This window comes from Triticum aestivum, chromosome 4A (genome assembly GCF_018294505.1).
Source record: "Triticum aestivum cultivar Chinese Spring chromosome 4A, IWGSC CS RefSeq v2.1, whole genome shotgun sequence".
NCBI classification, from domain to species: domain Eukaryota; kingdom Viridiplantae; phylum Streptophyta; class Magnoliopsida; order Poales; family Poaceae; genus Triticum; species Triticum aestivum.
Window position 1 is genome coordinate 628,392,944 of NC_057803.1, and position 19,367 is coordinate 628,412,310.

Genomic DNA, 19,367 nt, shown 5'->3' on the forward strand with positions numbered 1-19,367 from the left:
CGCCTATCGTGACCTAAGTCATCCACCACTCCCTTGATCTGCGATGTTCACAACTCCTGTTGCTGCTAGGGCTCGGTGGGGGCGGCTAGTACCGCACCGGCGGAGGGGAGACGAGGTAGGCTGGCAGTGTGTTGCTGCAATGGGATGGAGATGGGGTGCAGCAATGGCGGCGGCGGCGGCGAGGCAGAGGAGTAGTTGCATGCGGAGATGGAGATTGGGGTTTGAATCGTGAGAAAAAGCAGAGGGGGGGGGGGTGTTATTTTAGTCTTTGCCCAATCGACTCTCCCAGTGATTTTTTCTCTCTAGCGATCCGACGTGGACACCGCGAGAGGATGCGCTCTTGATGCGCACGTTAATGCTTCTCGATGCCCCAACATGAGGTTGGCCTAACTGCGGTTCCAGTGGTTGCATCATTTCGTCTTGGCACAGGCCGGACAGAAGATACTAGAGCTCATCATGCATAGATGCTGCAGAGCCGGGCCACGCTAGCAGCTTCAGCTTTCAAAGTGACATGCATGATGGGGAATCACCTTTTGCGTCGATGTCCATAGCCATAGGTGATGCGGCAAGATAATGCAGAACGAACTATTAATGCAGGGAACACATGTAAAATTGTTATAAAAAACTGCCCTAGAAAACACACACAAAAATGCATGCTTTCATTGAGAGTTGAACTCAAGACCTCCCGCTTACTAAACGGGTGCTCTAACCAACTGAGCTATGAAAGCTTCATTTGTCAAATTTTTTAGTTCGGTTTTAGTATCTAAGGAATATTCTGCACAGTGTAAACTAATATGGAGTAGGGTATAAACTACGGCACCTGCCTGCATTGTACTGCAGAAAAATTGTTGTACTGTCCAAAATCACTTTCCATGTTTGTGACAACGATTGCAGTGCTAAAATATTAACACCTCCCGTTGTTAATTAATTGGATAGATGGGGGCACTTTTTCTGCCATTTCATTTCAGAGAGGGTTGGCTCACCCAAATTCAGGTGTCCAAGAGTGCAAAATGGTTGTGGAATTATAGGCGTGGATGAACTGCATGTGCCTGGCTACCCCATACTCCTCGTGAGACAGTAAAGACTCGAAACTAAAAATAAATTACAAACATGACTGACAGTTTTTTTTAAGAAGAACATGACTCGGCCATTGTTTAGCTTACTCAGGTCCACTAGCAATAGCTTTGGCCCATCTGAAGCCCCCTAGAGTCGGCTCCATCAGTTTTCTTTGGGGGTATAAAAACTATCTAAGCTTAACCCCCCACCTCAAAAAAAAAAATCTAACCTTACCCTAGCCGCACCCTCCCCTTTGTTCCCAATCTAACTTCTCAAGCACATCATACGGCTCGCTCCGACATATCGGGGTCATGTGCTTTGGAGATAATTATATGTTGCTTAGACATGGCACCGTAAATGGTGGGTGCTAGGCTAGCCAAATTGGCTCTAACATGGGATTGGTATATTTGGTGGGAGAGAAGACAAATAGTGAATTCGAACCGGTTCAAATCCCTAGCCGAGCAGCAGTGTCCATTGGTGCATTGGCGACAAACTATATGAGGCCATGCAAAAAAATGATAAAGCCACAACAGGGCGGATGGACGCCTCCCAGGGATGGATGGGTTAAGGTGAACGTCGACGCAGGCTTCACGGAGGACCTTCAATCAGGACTAGTGGGTGTGATCATCTAGAATGAGACTGGAAAGTGTGTTGTTATAGCATGCAAGACATTAGAAGCTTATGCTCTTTCACGAAGGCATGGGATTCACACAGTTATGGCAATGTAACCACATTATAATTGTAATTAATATGGGAGACTCATTAATTCAGAAAATATATTTGTAAAAACATTCTATGATTGCTCTATATCCCTTCAAATATATCAGGCCATCGCTAATTTTATGAATAAGATGGGCGAGACGAAGTGTGTTTCTGCACCGGTGAGAAAGCATTCCATATTACAAACTACAGTATTGCCAAACCTCCCACGGTCCGATAAAGCACCAAGAGCTCAACCACAACAAATGGGAAGCATCGTCGACATGGACATCAACCCCTAAACCTTGAGCCAAGAACTTGTCATGCTGAGAAGTTGAGCACGAAGGACACGGACCATACTTTAAGTGTAGAAATGAGGGAGCAAGGGCCTGATACAAAAATGAGCACTTCCATGTCGGCAAATAGCATAGCTTAGATTCCCGAATGGACACACCTTTAGCAACATTCGCTTCTCAATAGGGAAGAGTCACAGCAACGCCAGACAACAAGGCAAACTTCTTAAGAAACTATCAATTTGTTCGTGTGTTGTACGCGCACGATTACTTTACTGTAAAAACCGTCACTGATGTGGATTCAAGCCCTTCACCAAAGGTGAATGTGGTTAGAGCATTACTATGTATGACACACCAGGAGGAGGGGGGTGTTATGCAATCATAAAAAAGTTGATGATTTTATATAGAAAAGGGGGAAATGGTTATACAATTAAAAAAGATGCCAAAAGAAAGTTATGATTTTACTCCTTCCGTTTTGAAATAATTGTAGTTCTAGACTTATACCAAGTCAAACTTCATAAAATTTCACCAAGTCCATATGAAATATATCAACAACTATAATACTAAATTTTCTTCATTAGATTTACTATGGAATATATTTTTGCATTATTTATATTTCACATTACAGTTCTTAACAAATTTTCCTATAGCGTTGGTTGAAATTCAGAAAGCTACACTTAGAATAATCATAAAACTTTAATTATTTTGGAAGACACAACATGGTTGTAAAAAGTGATGATTTTGTATAGAAGAAAGAAAATACGGAATACGAGGGAACCATGGAAAATTTAGAAAAACTGCCCTAGAAAACACAAAAATCTTAACAATTTTTCCTATAGCCTTGGCCGAAATTCAGAAAGTTACACTTAGAATAATCATAGAACTTTAATTATTTTGGAAGACACAACATGGTTATACAAGTAGACATGTAAAAAAGTGATGATTTTGTATAGAAGAAAGCAAATACGAAGTACGAGGGAATCATGGATAATTTAGAAAAACTGCCCTAGAAAACATACACAAAAATGCATGCTTTCATTGAGAGTTGAACTCAAGACCTCCCGCTTACTAAACGGGTGCTCTAACCAACTGAGCTATGAAAGCTTCATTTGTCAATTTCTTTTAGTTCGGTTTTAGTATTCTAAGCAATATTCTGCACAGTCTAAACTAGTACGGAGTAGGGTATAAACTACGGCACCTGACCTGCATTGTACTGCAGAAAATTTGTTGTACTGTCCAAAATCACTTTCCATGTTTGTGACAACGATTGCACTGCTAAAATATTAACACCTCCCATTGTTAATTGCTTGGATCGATGGGGGAACTTTTTCTGCCATTTCATTTCTGAGAGGGTTGGTTTACAAGTAGACATGGTTATATTTTTGCATTATTTATATTTCACATTACAGTTCTTAACAAATTTTCCTATAGCGTTGGTCGAAATTCAGAAAGTTACACTTAGAATAATCATAAAACTTTAATTATTTTGGAAGACACAACATGGTTATACAAGTAGACATGTAAAAAAAGTGATGATTTTGTATAGAAGAAAGCAAATACGGAATACGAGGGAACCATGGAAAATTTAGAAAAACTGCCCTAGAAAACACAAAAATCTTAACAAATTTTCCTATAGCCTTGGTCAAAATTCAGAAAGTTACACTTAGAATAATCATAGAACTTTAATTATTTTGGAAGACACAACATGGTTATACAAGTAGACATGTAAAAAAGTGATGATTTTGTATAGAAGAAAGCAAATACAAAGTACGAGGGAATCATGGATAATTTAAAAAAACTGCCCAGAAAACACACACAAAAAATGCATTTTTTCATTGAGAGTTGAACTCAAGACCTCCCGCTTACTAAGCAGGTGCTGTAACTAACTGAGCTATGAATGCTTTGGCTGAATGGATTTAGGACCGTCTGAATGGCACCTCTCGAGAACATTATTCTACATCCTAGAGACTGAAAAACAACGACGCCTAGCATGCGTCAGTGTAGCAACATCATTGTACTGTCCGAAATCACTTTGCGGTTTTGCGACAATGTAATGTACTACTACCAACAAATGACACCTGAGACCGGTCAATTTGCACGTCAGACCCCGGTGCAGTTAACGCCTATCTCAATCGTTTTTCCTCTCGCGTCCAGGCAGCTGGAACCCTAGCCGCCTACAGGAGGCCAATCTTCTAGTGCCGTCCTCCAGCGGCTTCCTTTTGCTGGCGACCTCGGTCGTCGATGGTGACGGTGTCGCCGGATTCACACGTATGGATTATTTTTACTCTCTCGTAGTTTAGATTTTTAGGTTGTACATCGTCTTGACTTCGGGGGCAACAATGACGGCGTTGAATAAAGATTCTTCGGATCCATCCCTGACGAGGCCATCGGTCCTATGGTTGGGGATGAATTTAAAAACCAGTCTGTTCAAGTAAGGATGGCGTGGCAGCGGCGGCATCCTCGCGGTGAACTTGTGTCATCGGGCTCCGCCGTTTGCGGCGACGTTTGCTCCAGCGTCAGCACGGAGCTTGGGAGGTAGTCAAGAGCGGATGTAGATTATGGTCTGCATCAACGACATCTGGAAGAAGGAACGTGTGCTGGATTTATGGATGGCACGTATGGTTTCCTCCTTCGGTGTCTTAGTCGTGGTGGGGTGCCAGATTTGGAGTTCGATGGCGTGTCCAGAGTGTTGCCCAAGTCTGATTCGTTCAACGGCAAGGGCTTCACTTTTGGCGAGCCACCTTGAAGGTCCGCAAAACTGCATATCAGTGATGGAGCCGCGTCGAGCTCGGGTGAGGAGGTGATCCGTCATTTTTTTCTTCGGTGGCTGTTATAGTAGCGCTGGAGACAGGTGACGGGCGTTGGTGTCAAGCTTAAAGATGTTCTACCATCTTTTCAGTTTTATCATGTCGGTCCTTACGTAACTTGTATTTTGATCTTTATAGTATGAATGAGACACGTATTACCATGCAAACACAAAAAACAAAACAAACGACACCTGCCATTGTTAATTGTCCGAAATCACTTTGTCATTGCTGATTTTTTTCTACCATTCATGGAAAAGGATCATAGGATTATGATGGGCGTCAGTTGTGGATGAACTTCGTTCTTGCTAACTCATGCAACTCGTGATTCGTGAAACAGTAAAGACGTGAAATTGGACATTACCAACTGCTAAAATATCTTGCATTGGTGTACAGAGGTTGTATATATAAACCTCGACGGACAGTTTGATTAATTATCTATACCAACATAAAAAGATATAAAGGGACAGATCCAATTAATCTCGGCCATCGAACTAAATCAATCCAACAACATAAACTGCTTCTATGACAAGCTTAAACATGTTTAACGTGCAATTAATATTATTTCAAATATTGCACTAATCACATAATTAACACATAAATAATAGTATACCTAATATCCATGTGCAATTAATATATTGCCTAAATACTAACGTGTGTTGCACGTACGCATTTACTAGTTATCCTAATAAAAAACACTTTTTTTACAACCTAATGGCTGAACTCCGCCGTCGAGCGCGACGGTCTCTTCTCTGCTCACCGTGGTCTCAGGCAGCGCCATCGTGCGGAGCCAATCGATTGGCACGCACTTGGAGTTTTTTTTTTTAAGTCGTAGAATTGGAGGCTGGCGTGTAGAATGGCAATCCCCTCTGGCCCATTGGGCTCGCCAACTGACAACTCCTCCATGGGCCGAATTTATAGTGTGCAAACACTATCTAAACAGTAGATCTTCAAAAGATCATCCAGATCATCTTCTGTCAATCCCAGCTCTTTCATCATCAGCTCAACATCATCTATCTCCGCGGAGGCTGACGCCGTGTCCGAAGAGAGAAAATCTGAAGACCTGTCTATAATTTCCTTAATGACTGAACCATAAGCCGCAGACGTGCCATTCCTCACATCATCTACCACCACCTTGCAATCTGATGCAACATGGATGTTCTGGACATATAGATCTGCTGAGAGGGATAATGCTTCCCTGATTGCCATTGCCTCAAGTGTAGCTGGGTCATTTATATGTTTAATGAACTACCTATAATTTCTTATTCTTTTATGTGTTTTTTTGGTTTTCACTCGATTTTGCTAGTATATTTTTTTACTTTTTTAATTAACAATTTTTTCAAATTCTTGAACTTCTTTAAATTGATGAACATCTGTCAAATCTGTAAACTTTTGTCTACTTCAGTTTTTTTTCAAATTCATGAACTTGTTTTTACGTTGACGATCTTTTTTCTAATTCATGAACATTTTTTCAAAGTCAAGAGAATTTTTCAAATTCATGATATTTTTCACATTTGTTTTTATTTTAATTCGTGATTTTTCTTCAACTATGTTTCTAAAATATTTGATTTTTTTCAAAAGTATGAAATTTTAAATATAATAAAAAAAGGAAGTCGGTTTTTCCCCTGAACCAGTAGGTAATTTTTTTCTGAGAAAACCTAAACCAGTAGGGAAAAAAAGCTTCCGAACAACCGGCCGATTTTAGGCATGTGTCCGCCCGCGCTGCACAGTCCGATGACGCTAATCATGTTTTTATGCTGGGCGTGCGTTCACATGGGAATACTACCTTCTCAGTTTCATGGTGTGTGTCTTTGAATTTCAGCGCCTCACACGATACTAGCCAGCTAATACTAGTCACCGGCGGGGTTGCAAACGTTGGCGAACGACGGTTGTGCTCCGGAGCTTCGTCACTTCATCTTCATTAGTTCATTGTAAATTTTTCTGCAACATTATCTATATTATATAAAAAAATTCCATAACATTACCGATGTTAAGAAAGGTGAAGACTGAAAAAAATTCTGTAACACGACCTCTATTGCGAAATCCTCCCGCAACACCAGCTATGATACAAAAAAGATAAAAATGATTTTTTTTCTGCAACACGACCTCTGTTGCAAAAATCCTCCCACAACATCGTATATGTTACAAAAAGGTGAAAAATATTTTTTCTGCAACACGACCTCGGTTTCCAAAATACTCCCTGCAATTGCAGAAAGGTGAAATACAATTTTTTTTCTGCAACAGAACCTCTGTTACAAAAAAACGGCACCAAGACCTTTGCTGCAAAAACAATGCTTAATAAACATGTGAAGCTAAAAAACGCTCAGGGGTAGAGCCGCTGTTGCAGAGCGAACATCGCAACAACCCGCTTGTTGCAATTCGCGACACACGCGTTTTGGGGATATCCGATGGTTGTTCTTGCGTCAACCGGATGGCCCTGGAGGCGGCACATGTTTTTGTTATATCCACCGACGGACGCGTTGCGAACCGACCAACAACAAAAGGGTTTGTTGCGGTGACATAGGACATATCGCAACTATCAAAGATACGCATGACCCATCGATGAGTGTTCACAACGCGAACACAACATGGATTATGTTGCAAACCCCCAAGTGAAACATGGATCATATTGCAATATTCCAGATTCCAAAATTATTCTTGCATTTGCAAGAGCTAATGGAAATTAGTTGAAGCTAGCAGTTAATAACTGCAGGTTTCGGAGTTCGGCGGAAAATTAGTTAATCGATACGGTAGTGAGCCGGCCGATGGAAGTTGGGCTGATCCGATTAGAGCGCTTAGGCCTCGGCACCATAGGTAAATAAAAATATTCCAAGCCGTCCGACTCGTAGTGCAGCTCATTCACAAAATCACAAAATCACTAATTAAGGAGTACTCATTGCAAACAACACTCCACTTTCCCAGGTCGCGACAAGTGGCGCACATGCACCGCGCCACTTGTCGTAACCTGAGAGTTTTCCCTTTTTTCGTAGATTCGTTTATTCAAAACATTTTATCTTTTAAACCGTGCGTCCAAATCTCGAACCGTTTTCACGATTGGATTCCTCGCGTCGAGATTTTTAAAACCAGATCCCATGTTGATAGGTTTTGACAAACTTTTTTTTCACGAAAAAAACCGGACGAAAAAAAGACGCAAAACCGAAACCGGGAGCACGGTTTTTTCCCTTTTCGAAAGAGGCGCGCCCGTGCCTCTCGTGAAATCACGCCCGTGCCTCTCGTGGAAGCAAAACCGTGACTCTCGTGAAAGAAAAAAAACAGAAAACACGTTTTTTTTCCGTTTCCGAGAGGCACGACCGTGACTCTCGCGAAAGCACAACCGTGCCTCTTGCGGAAGCAAAACCGTGACTCTCGTGAAAAAAACAGAAAATGCGTATTTTTTTTTCTTTTCTGAGAGGCATGGCCGTGACCTCGCGAAAGTACAACCGTGCCTCTCGCGGAAGCAAAACCGTGACTCCCGTGAAAGAAAAAAAACAGAAAACGCGTTTTTTTTCCGTTTCCGAAAGGCATGGCCGTGACTCTCGCTAAAGCACAACCATGCCTCTCGCGAAAAAAACCCGTAATTTTTGTGGAAAAAAAATGCGTTTTTTCACGCAAAAAATTTTTTTTCAAATTTTTTTTGATCGAAAAGCTAAGGAAGACTAAGAAAAAACCAAAACGTCGAAAAAATCCAAAAAAAATCATTTAAAAAGCCGAAAACGCGTGCGAAAAAATAATAAAAAAATAAATTCGGAGAGAACGTCCAGAGCGCGACACGTGGCGAATGACTGAGAACGCGCCAAGTGGCGCTGATAGTTGTGAGGCTCCCGAAGGAGCGCTGGTTAACTCGTTGTTCCCCGATATTCTTTAATTTTCCGCCGGTGGACGCGTAGTGCAGCCCAAACCAGTAGGTTGAACGATCGGGTCCAGGCGTCCAGCGAGCGGAGAGTGCTAATGGGCCAGCCCAACCGAGGCGTGCGTGAGCTGCTGGCCCCGGAAGCTCTCGACCCTGATCCCCCTCCCTCGGCCTCCTCTCCCCTAGCTGTTGTGCCGCCGCCGCCGCCGCCTCTGCGCCGCTCCGCGCTGCTCGCCAACGAGCCGCCCCCGTCAAGAGCCGTCGACACCATCCACCCCGGCCGTACGAGCGCCCAAGGCCCCCGCGCCGACGCCCCGGGCCGTCCAGCCCCACCGGTAGCCACTGATTAGTGATGGCGAAGCTGAAGCCCGTCCCTCCGACGGCTACTCCTCGAGGTATGAAACCTTAGTCGCCGCCTCTTGCCTGAAGCTCTGAATTTGTGCCTTGCTCAGTTTCCTCTCCGCTCATGTCGCTGTCGTGTGGTTTCAGGTCAGAAGAGGCGCCGTGAGAAGCCCCAAAGGCCGGCGCTTGACGACGATCTTCCTGACTCTTCAGGTTTGCTTTTCGTTACTGTGTTCTCTCTTTGGCAGACAGTGGCAATATACATATATAATAACAGTTCAGTAGGCGTTAATTGCTACTGCTTCGATTTCCTCCTCACTTGTTTCGTGCTAAAATTGTTATGTGGAATTGTATGCTGGTGCTTGCTGAAGCCTTGCGTTCTAGAGGAAAATGAGTAAATGACAATTCAATTTCTGGGTTCAGTTGTTTAGTTTCTACTTAGAAGCTGAGGTACCGTGGTAGTACAGGCTAGAAAGTGGTACATGCTAGAAAAATGTCTGGGCATACTTCAAAATGAATTTATTTCCATGACAATGGCTAGTGCTGGAGCCATCCATTTAGTACTCACTAAGTATGTAACTGTCCAACTTAGATATACATGATTCATGAACCTTCTCCAGGTTATTCGTAAAGTTTTGATGATCTTATTAGTGGATTGGAAGGGGTGTAGTTTCACGGTTGAATGTGTTTCTTTCTAATATAAACAGTACTACTCCACCTCTTCCTCTAATTCAATTTCATCTCTATTCATTTTGAACCAAACTTTACTTTTTTGTGTTCTTGGACGTATGGTTTATTCTCTATAGTTTTTGTGCTCTTGGAGGTATGTTTATTCTGTATTGGGTTGTACATTTCGCATCTAGTAACATAAAGCGAAAAGGTGCTCTTCATAGGTTTCACCAACCAAATATTTTATAGGGAGGTTACTGATGCTAGAGTGGTGTTATTTTGGCAGACATTATGACTGGCTCAATATTCTTTGCACAGTGATGTGCAATGTGTCAGTATGCCCTTTTCCATTTTTTGGTGCTTAATTACTTAAGTATTGCATGCAGCTGGAATCATAGCAGCAAAGGCTGCTCGACGTGAGAAACCATCCAATGAGATCCCTCAAGTCCTACATCAGAATGATGACGATGACTCAGATGATTGCAATGTTTCCAGTGAGGATGAGGCACATGATATGATAAGCAATAAAAGTGATGCTTTTGATGAAATGGAGTCGTCATGGTTGGTGCTATTAATGCAACAATATCCACATTTTTTCTTCAGTGACTGGGACACATATTATTGCTATTGTAAATGGTCAATATTTATATTAGTTTATATGATATCGGTCATTCAGTTTTTGGTTATACTCCCTCTGTCCCATAATATAAGAACGTTAATATAAGAACGTTTCCAAAATATAAGAACGTTTTTAACACTACACTAGTGTCAAAAACGTTCTTATATTATGGGACAGAGGGAGTAGTGTATTATGCCACCATCTTTGTCCTACATGTCTAGGTTTAAGAATGCTCGTTTGATGTTGGCTCTACTGCATCATTTTATTTTCTTGCATTATATGTATGATATGTTCATATAACTCGTTCTAACACTGCCCCTTTTTGCATGTTCCAGTTCATTTCAGCGTCATGTTACTCACGTGCTAGCAAATGATGAAGTCAATGCATTAGTGAATCAGAAGAGTAAATTTAAATGGGAGATGCCTGCAGAGGAGATTCCAAAATCCAAATGGGTTGGAACAGGTGAAAAAATTAAGGTACTTCATGGAATTATTTCATCATGATACGCTCTCATTAAATTATTTTGATTGATTATCTTGTTTCTCCTTGAAATGCGGGTCACTGAACTTGAGCCTTTGATAGCTTAGCTGTATATATATTTGTAATTTGAAGACCAAATTTCATGTTCATCATGTGTTTAAATCACCTTATGACCTATATTCATGTTATAACACTTTTTGTGAGGGGTTACTATGGTGCATTTCTCTGTTCCACAGCCATCTGCAGTTACTTGCAATATGTTTGCAGTGGTAAGTTAAGTGTGCTTTTTCAAGGGGAAAGTCCTGCTGAAATATTTGTCCCTGCTCCTCTGTGTTTGTGTACTTGATCCATTACATTAGTTATCGAATTACTCAACTGCTTCATGCTGAGTTATCAACTTCATTAGTAGTGCAGGGATGTTTTTCTGAATAATAAATACTTCAGGCAGCTTCGCATTGAAAGCTGATTCTTAATGCTTTGTACTTTCAGGGAGCTTCTGATGACCCTTTTGTTGATGTCAAAGGAAAATTGAAGGACCACTGGCAAAAAATCCTCTCTGATGATTTGAATTATAGATCGAGGTTCTTCTCACTTTGTAAGTTTTCCTATTTGATTATCTTTTAGTTAGTGCCTTATTTCACAAATGACATGACTTAGTAGAACATTAAAGTTGCTCAGTTTAGAATTGGTGCCTACTAAAAGCGCACGCTATTCATTACCTTAATATATATTAGTTAACCAATAGTGCTGCCTGAGAGGAATAAGAGAGTTAGTTTTCTAGAATTCACGAAGATCCATATTTCTGATTAGTTTTTGTAGCACATCCCAACAACAGAAAAGTGGACATAATATTAGTTGGATCAGGACTTGCAACTGTAAATTCCATGCGATGACACTTATTCTACGTGTTTGTGTGTGATAGCTCTAAAACTGATCTCCAAAGTGAACTAGGAAGAAATTTTCTTTCCCAAAGAAGCCAGCAGGAGCTTCTCTGCCCATTCTGCTAGTAGGGGAAAGTAAAGATTCTAGGATTCATCCTTCCAGATGGAAGACTACGTCCCTTTAAGGCTCTCAACTGATCCAGATGCGGGCTTTCATTTATAACGCTCGACCTGAAGGATTGAAACTATTTTGTTCACAAACAATCTGAACATGTTTTGGGTGGGTGTTTTTGTTGGGTAGGTGGGTGGATGGGTGGGGTCTTCTGTTTCCCCCCTCCGCAGAACCAGTTAATACCATCCATAACTTGTGAAAACAGTAAATGCCCCTGAGAATTGGTGATGTTTATTAATCCTACTTTGTCAGGTGCCCGCCTTGGTGAATTTGGCGTATAGGAACATAAAGTACCTTTTGTGGTTCCCTTATCCTAAAGATTATGCTGTGCACGTCTTTTCTTGATCCATATTCTCGCTATTTTTGAGAAAAGAATTATTACCAATATGGTTTTAGGCTTTTAGCATACACACCAAGTTACCAACTCCATTTATACACTTTTTTTCTCGTATAATTAAGCATATCTAAAACAAATTGTGGCGTAACATGTCATGCTTCCTCCCTAAAACGGTGTAGTGCCCTCTCTCTATCACTTTTTTAAAGTGTATTTCTAATCCTAATCATGTATTACAGGTAATAGCTATCGTGACATAATGCATTGTAATAAGAAGCCATTTTATCTCAAGGGTAGTAAGGTGGATTCCAGTACTATGGACGCATATCTTATGCATGCTGTAAGTTTCACAATCCCTATTTGGTAGCATTATTACTGTACCTGTTGTGATGCTGACTAATGTGCAATATTGTCACAATGGCAGTTGAGCCATGTTCATAGGACAAGAGATGTTGTCATTAAGAATGATGCGAAGCTTAGGAATGATGCTAACACAGATGTTATGGAGGACGACTCATACCGCGATCAGGGTTTTACACGTCCAAAGGTATATGTCAGATAGTCACAACACATTTGAGAAAATGGTATCTTATTTGGCATATGTATTGCATAGATGTGTGCTGGGCTACAGTTGCTTGACAATTAACTGCACTATTTTATCAAGTAAATGCTATGTCTCTTTTTGTTAAGACTAAATGTTGTTGTACCTCCATTTATACACAACTTGTAATTTTGTTGTATCTTGATCTGTTGAACTAATCGCTATTTTCTTTTGTATTATATCATGAACTTAGGTTCTTTTCTTGTTACCTCTCAAAAGCATTGCACGACGCATTGTGAAGAGATTAATTCAATTATCTCCGCTGGCACAAAAGGTAACATTTGACCTTTGCAGCTACTCTTACAGATAGCATCTGAATATCATTTTCTATGAAATACGCTGCCAAATTATACCATGAATTCCATTTGGATCTGCAAATTGTTTGCATATATAATTTATGGCTGCTGGTTCAGTTATTATTTTGCTCTGGTGCTAAGAAATAGAGAATTCTTACTTTTATTTATAGGATAATTCTATGGGACAATTCAAGAAAGAGTTTGGCGAATCAGATGATGAACTGGAGGAGCCAAATAGTTCAAAACCAACAGACTTTAACCTTCTGTTTGCTGGGGATGTTGAAGATCACTTTCTTTTTGGAATAAAATTTACAAAGTAAGTGTGCTGTTAATTTTTCCTTGTAATAATTTTCTAGTTGTGAGGACTAGTACGTCTACTATGTACTCTCCACAGTTTTTTGTTAACAGCTCAATTTTTTTCTTCAGTTTTTCATTGCCAATCACAGGCTTCTGATGTGAACATGAGTATGTTAAAGGAATAGGCAAATCCTCAGAAGAAGCACAATCAATTACAAAAATTATAATTATAACTTATATTCACTTGTTTGCTAAGACTTCCTTGTAAAATGTTTCAATATCTTTTGTGTTTTGTGAACTTTTTGGTCACTCTTTTATTATTCTGCACTATGAGATCTCATGCTTTTAGCAAACTATATGTCCTTAAATTTGTTATTCCTTTCACATTGATGTTTTTATATTTACGTAGGATTCTATATTTATACAAGATTTCTTAAAAAGTTAATGTTTTAACTAATGCTTCTGCAGGAAATCTGTTAAGCTATACAGCAATTTCTACGCTTCTGATATCATAGTTGCGTCTCCTTTAGCGCTTAAACTTGTAAGTACTCTTTAACAAAGGTTTCTTAATACACTTAATTAGTCATGATTACTCATGCGTCCAGCAGCTGTATATTTTTATTGTTCTGGGGACACCTCATAGGCAACTGACCTTAATATACCTGCCTGTTATCAGAAAATTGATGGAGGTGAAGTTACCAAGAAAAAGGGACGTCCCAAGGAAAACGATTCTGATTTCCTGTCATCAATTGAAGTTAGTTCCACTCGTATCCATATACTATTTTCTATTTACTACTATCTCCAGTCCTATATATTAGTTCATTTTTGTTAACCATTAGTATGTGTAAATAATCTATTTCAGTCTGTAAACATTGATTGAATGAATTTCTTGAAAGTTCAAGTATTTTGTCATCATTTTGAAGGGGGTATAAGTTTCAGATTAAATTTCCCTTGCTGCATGTTCAGTGGACAAACATTTCAATAAACCACACGTCAATTACTGTTAATTGCTCCAGAATGTTATGCTTGGGATGTGTCCAAATGGTAATTGACAGAGCTCTGGCTATTGCAATGCTTGTCCAGAGTACCCGTAGCTCAACGATGTTTAATTTAAACCTTGTATTTCATTAAATTATTAACTTCTAGTTCTTTGATTTGGGTATATTTTAAAACTTGTAGTTTTTTGACTCATGAATATTTTAAAACTTGTAGCACTTTGACCATGTGCCAACAAACTTAGTTTGAGAAAAGTTACTCATACTTGGTACATTGGTCTCAGAAGTATTTCACAATACTTCAGAGTTGCTAATGTATTGTAATAAGAAACCCTGTGTTTCAATTTGTATAGTTGAAGCCATGCCAAGTCAACATAGACTTCCATAAAGGAACAGTAACTGTGCACATTCAGTTTTTTTCTTGTACAAGGTCTAAACTATCAATACATTTGTTCTGTGCAGATAGTGGTGGTTGATTACGCAGATGTGATATCTATGCAGGTTAAACTCCAACTCAAATAATTTTCTGTACTTATTTTCTGATGCCGGCTGGTAAAAATAACTGTGTTATTTATAAATGTAGAATTGGTCGCATCTGCATGCTGTTCTTGAACAACTAAATCATTTGCCATCAAAAGAGCATGTAACCAATGTGATGCGGATCAGGCCATGGTAATTCTTTTTTTCGTGCATATTTATTCCTGTATGGCATCTTCTATTGTTGTACTTCTATCTATAAGAGTATAAGACGCCAACTCACTGTATTGTGAACTGCAAAAAGACTTGGAATCTATTCCTGATTTGACGTTTGCGAGGTCAGTTTCATGCTTGTTACATTTTCTTTATTTGGTTAAGGTACCTGGATGAGCAAGCACGGTACTATCGGCAAACAATAATCTTAAGTTCGTATCTTACGCCAGGTATGGAATTTCACTTGGAACTCTGGCCATCATTGGATTCCAATTTTTCTATACTTCAGCTTCTATCATTCAGTTGCATTTTCAGTATCAACTAAAATTAAACTAGTTATGCTTTTAATCATGATCTGCATTTATTTGCTAAACATTATTATTATTTCTTCGAGTGGTGTATGTGTCCCCTGGTGTTATGCATGGTTCTTTGGTATTCAAAATTGCTTGCGTTAATTGTGCATGTGTAAAGTGACACTTGCTATTCTATTCTTAATTGTGCTACATAGAGTGGACCTTTTATTTATCTGCATCGTCATCTACTTGTTTACTTATAAACCTATTTATGTTCTAATTTTTTGCCTGCTGAGCAGAGATGAATGCTTTGTTCAACGGATTATGTCTAAATTACGAGGGGAAGGTATATAGTATGCTGGAAGTCACTAAGCTATTTGCCGTGTTGGACTCATGTTTCTAACATGCCGGAACTCAACCTTTTCAGGTTAAGCTGGCGAGTGAGTTTACAGGTGTTCTTCCCAAAATACAGCTTGAAATACGGCAGGTCAGTTAATTCATTGTCTCCCCAGACTCCCATCGCATCATTGCAAATTTACTGTCCAGATATGTCCAGTGCATCTGAACAAAATTTGATGCCAAGAATCAGGGCTTTTGCTGAGTTTTCTAATAAATTTTGGATGGGCTCGCTCAACAGACACATCCTAGTGCTAAAACAGTATTGATGAAATTACAAATGTTTTTCACTGTCCAATCACTACACAGGTGTATGAACGATTTGATGCATCTTCTATTGGTGAACTTGATGATGCCCGCTTTGAATATTTCTGCACAAAGGTGAGTCCATTTGTCCTTGTAATGCATGCTTGACAAATGCATTATGGAATTTAGCACATTCAGCTCATTTTCACAACTATCACTTGTCCTTTTACAGTACTTAATTCATGTGTAAACTACTGTATGTAAACAATTAGTAAGGGGAAGCAACCTAAATCCTTATCTGGATGTGGTGCCCCCTCCAAATCAGCCTGTGCCTTCTCCGCTGTGTCCACAGCCATGGGTCCTCGTTGCCGGTGGCTGTATGTCATGCCCCACATGACATCTCTCCCCTCGTGAAGCAGCTTGTCCTCGAGCTGAAACTGAGGGTAGTATTGGACAAACTCATCAAGGTGCTCCCAAATAGCATCGCTAGGAGCTGTGCCCTCCCAGTGGACAAGTACATGACTGATTCCATGATATATGAGGGCATGGAGCACTCTGGGCGGGGGCAGGCATCGTGTTAGTGCGCTGACGGGAAGAGTGAGCTGGAGCTCATGGTGCCACCTCTCATGGTGCTTCCTGGTATGCTGCTGAGCCTGCAGCAACCGTTCGCGGACCTCTTGGAGAAACTCATTCTTATTGCAGTCGTGTAATGCAGTATGGCCGGAAGCCACCTTGGCGTCGTTCTGCGTGTAATCCACTCCATCAAGGCCAGTGGCTGTCAGCCATTGACCGACCTCAACGGAAGTTTTTTTTTTTGACAGAACCTCAACAGAAGTTGTGTGCAAGAACGAGCAGAAGGATTTATAGCATTGACGTACTGCAGGCGTCCCGTTTGGACACTTAGGCAACAAGGTGTCCTGCCAGCGCCTTGCAATTTTGCCTGCCTTATGCGCTTAGGCATCAGGGCGGTGCGTGCTCGCCTTACTGCCTTAAGAAATAAGAAGTTTAAACCCAATCATCCAAATCAAGTGCTCCAGCAAAATTGTAAACTTAGACATGGCCAAAAATTAGCAACAAGCTGGGACATGTAGTTGTACACAAAAGTGCTGATTCCACATGATATCATGGCTCACAACTAATCGCTTTCAGTGGTAGGCGCCGTGTAAAATTATGAGGTTGTATACAGTTTTATTTGGCCACTTCTTATGGTCATGGCTCTTAATTATTGGAACAAATCTAACATTTTTTTTTCGTTTCTATATATGTGTATCCTATTATTGACTATTTTATGATGTAATGATACAGGTGTACCCAAAGATTCAGGAGTCAGATGAGGTATTGTTTCTTCTATAGTCGTAATATCTGCAATGCTGTCATGTTCACTTAAATTTGGTATTTCTCGACGTTGGTAGGAGGATTTGCTTTAAATGTCAACCTGTAGGAGTTAGGCCCTGATAGTTAATTAAAACGTTAGGGGGGGGGGGGGGTAAGAATTCAAGAAACTATGTCTGCATCTGACAGCACGTAGCATTTTGGAGGGATATAACCAAACATACCATTTTGTAGCAGTGGGATGTACATACTTAATGTTATTATCGCCCAGGAAAATTTTACAACAGTATTTGTCGGAGGTGTACCAGAATGTTGCGCATTTTGCAGTAAATCTTGTCGGTGGATGTGCCATACTTGTCTGGAAATGGCACCATGTTGGAGGAAATTTTTATGTTAGTTGATTGGAAATATCATGTGCAATATTTCTCTAATTGTTTGTTGCAAATATGCAGGGCGGAGTGTTGCTATTTGCCAGTTCCTATTTTGAATACATTAGGCTGAGCAGTTTTTTGAAATCTCAGGATGCTTCTTTCTGTAGAATTGGGGAGTAAGTGGATCTTCCTTATTCTTATAGCTTATATTTTTGTTCAACTACTAAAAGGGGTCTGCTCTCAGTCTTCATTTTTATCATGAATATGTTTTGTCTTGTGCGTATAGTAACTACCTATATGTGCTCATATATTAGGGCGACGTCACAACAGGATATATCTCGTGCAAGACTCTGGTTCTTTGAGGGCCAGAAGAAGATCTTGCTTTATAGTGAGAGATCTCACTTCTTCCACAGATACAAGGTCATAACATCTGAAAGGCCGTCCCTCGAGTACTTGTTATGATGTGTGCTCTTGCTGCTGTTCATGAGCACGCACCTGAGTGTTCGTTCGTGTAATGTTTAAACTCGTGCTTTTTAAATATGCAGATCAGGGGAGGACATCATTTGGTCGTCTACTCATTGCCAGGGAGAAAAGATTTCTATCCAGAGGTATGTATTGACTAGATCGTGACTGTGCAGAACGTACTATATCTGAAGCTGTGCTGTCGAAGTTCTAAAGGATTTATCTGTCTTGACCCTGGGGTTTTCTTTTCTTTCAGCTTGTAAATATGCTCGGTGAATCAGGAAATCCCAGGTGCAATGTGCTTTTTTCTCGCCTGGACCTCCTTAAGGTGAGACGACCGTTTCATGTAAAAGTTTGGTTCAATGTACAGCACTGCAGCTACTAAGTTTGTAGCGCATCAAAGTTACAATCTGGACCGCGTTGTAAAAAGCATGTTGGGGGTGTGATAGTCGATAGCCGGTTCATATATATATACATTGGATTTCTTATGTAGTGTTTTGTTAAATTCAGTTTGATTGTATTCGAGCGCCTGGCAAACAAGTTAACATGGGTTGACATTTTCTGTTGCAGCTGGAGCGGATCGTTGGAACGTCGTCTGCACGGAGGCTGATTTCTTCTGACAAGGATATGTTTGTCTTCTGCTGACCGTGCGCGTGAGCGTATTACAGCCTAGCCGGCTAGAATTTTGGAACATGAGCTGAAAATCTGCTGTTGATTAGTCCAGCTGAAAGTTTTTGTGCCTGAAGTTGCGGTAGCGGATTATATGCACTGCACTAGATAACAGAACATTCCTTTTGAGGCCTTGTCCGCTTTGTAGGCTGTAGCTTGTTGGCTGTGGCAGTCAAACTTTTTCTATATTTTAGTATATGGAAATTTTATTTTATGGTCAATATAATGAAACTAATTTAGCCTTTTTCTTTGATCTGAAACTAATTTAGTGATAACCAAGCCAGCCACAGCCCAAGCCTTCCAATCCGAGCCACCTTTTCCACGACACAATTTTCAGGCCGGCCATAGTATTACTCAACATGAAGGGTTGCTGGCTGTCTAAACAAAAATACACTAGTATCTACAACACCAATTACATGTAGTACGTAATTGTGTTATCCGGAAATCGTAATACATGTGTGAATACATAGACACCAACATGTCCCTAGTAAGCCTCTAGTTGACTAGCTCGTTGATCAA

The 19,367-nt window shown here is 40.4% G+C and overlaps 1 protein-coding gene and 2 non-coding genes across 3 annotated transcripts; 1 reads left to right on the plus strand and 2 right to left on the minus strand.

Moving 5' to 3' along the window:
• Positions 1 to 654: 654 nt before the first annotated feature.
• Positions 655 to 728, minus strand: TRNAT-AGU (transfer RNA threonine (anticodon AGU)). Its single transcript has one exon. It is a non-coding gene; the product is annotated as a tRNA-Thr (tRNA).
• A 2,350-nt stretch (positions 729 to 3,078) lies between these two features.
• Positions 3,079 to 3,152, minus strand: TRNAT-AGU (transfer RNA threonine (anticodon AGU)). Its single transcript has one exon. It is a non-coding gene; the product is annotated as a tRNA-Thr (tRNA).
• Positions 3,153 to 8,821: 5,669 nt separating this feature from the next.
• Positions 8,822 to 19,092, plus strand: LOC123087747 (U3 small nucleolar RNA-associated protein 25). The gene is made up of 23 exons (XM_044509847.1): positions 8,822 to 9,097; positions 9,192 to 9,257; positions 10,100 to 10,274; positions 10,668 to 10,809; positions 11,303 to 11,408; positions 12,440 to 12,540; positions 12,625 to 12,747; positions 12,995 to 13,075; positions 13,268 to 13,413; positions 13,863 to 13,935; positions 14,071 to 14,148; positions 14,852 to 14,890; positions 14,973 to 15,061; positions 15,245 to 15,309; positions 15,672 to 15,718; positions 15,800 to 15,859; positions 16,078 to 16,149; positions 17,320 to 17,349; positions 17,799 to 17,893; positions 18,032 to 18,137; positions 18,263 to 18,325; positions 18,436 to 18,507; positions 18,750 to 19,092. Exons 1-23 carry the CDS (start codon positions 9,055 to 9,057, stop codon positions 18,822 to 18,824), a joined length of 1,947 nt encoding a protein of 648 aa, XP_044365782.1. The 5' UTR covers positions 8,822 to 9,054; the 3' UTR covers positions 18,825 to 19,092.
• The last annotated feature ends 275 nt before the right edge of the window (positions 19,093 to 19,367 follow it).

Bases quoted from the DNA above. Each gene is read 5' to 3' on its own strand.
- LOC123087747 (XM_044509847.1), top strand. From the start codon at position 9,055: ATGGCGAAGCTGAAGCCCGTCCCTCCGACGGCTACTCCTCGAG. The intron at 9,098-9,191 runs GTATGAAACCTT...GTGTGGTTTCAG, and splicing joins TCCGACGGCTACTCCTCGAG to GTCAGAAGAGGCGCCGTGAG. The intron at 15,719-15,799 runs GTATATAGTATG...CAACCTTTTCAG, and splicing joins GTCTAAATTACGAGGGGAAG to GTTAAGCTGGCGAGTGAGTT.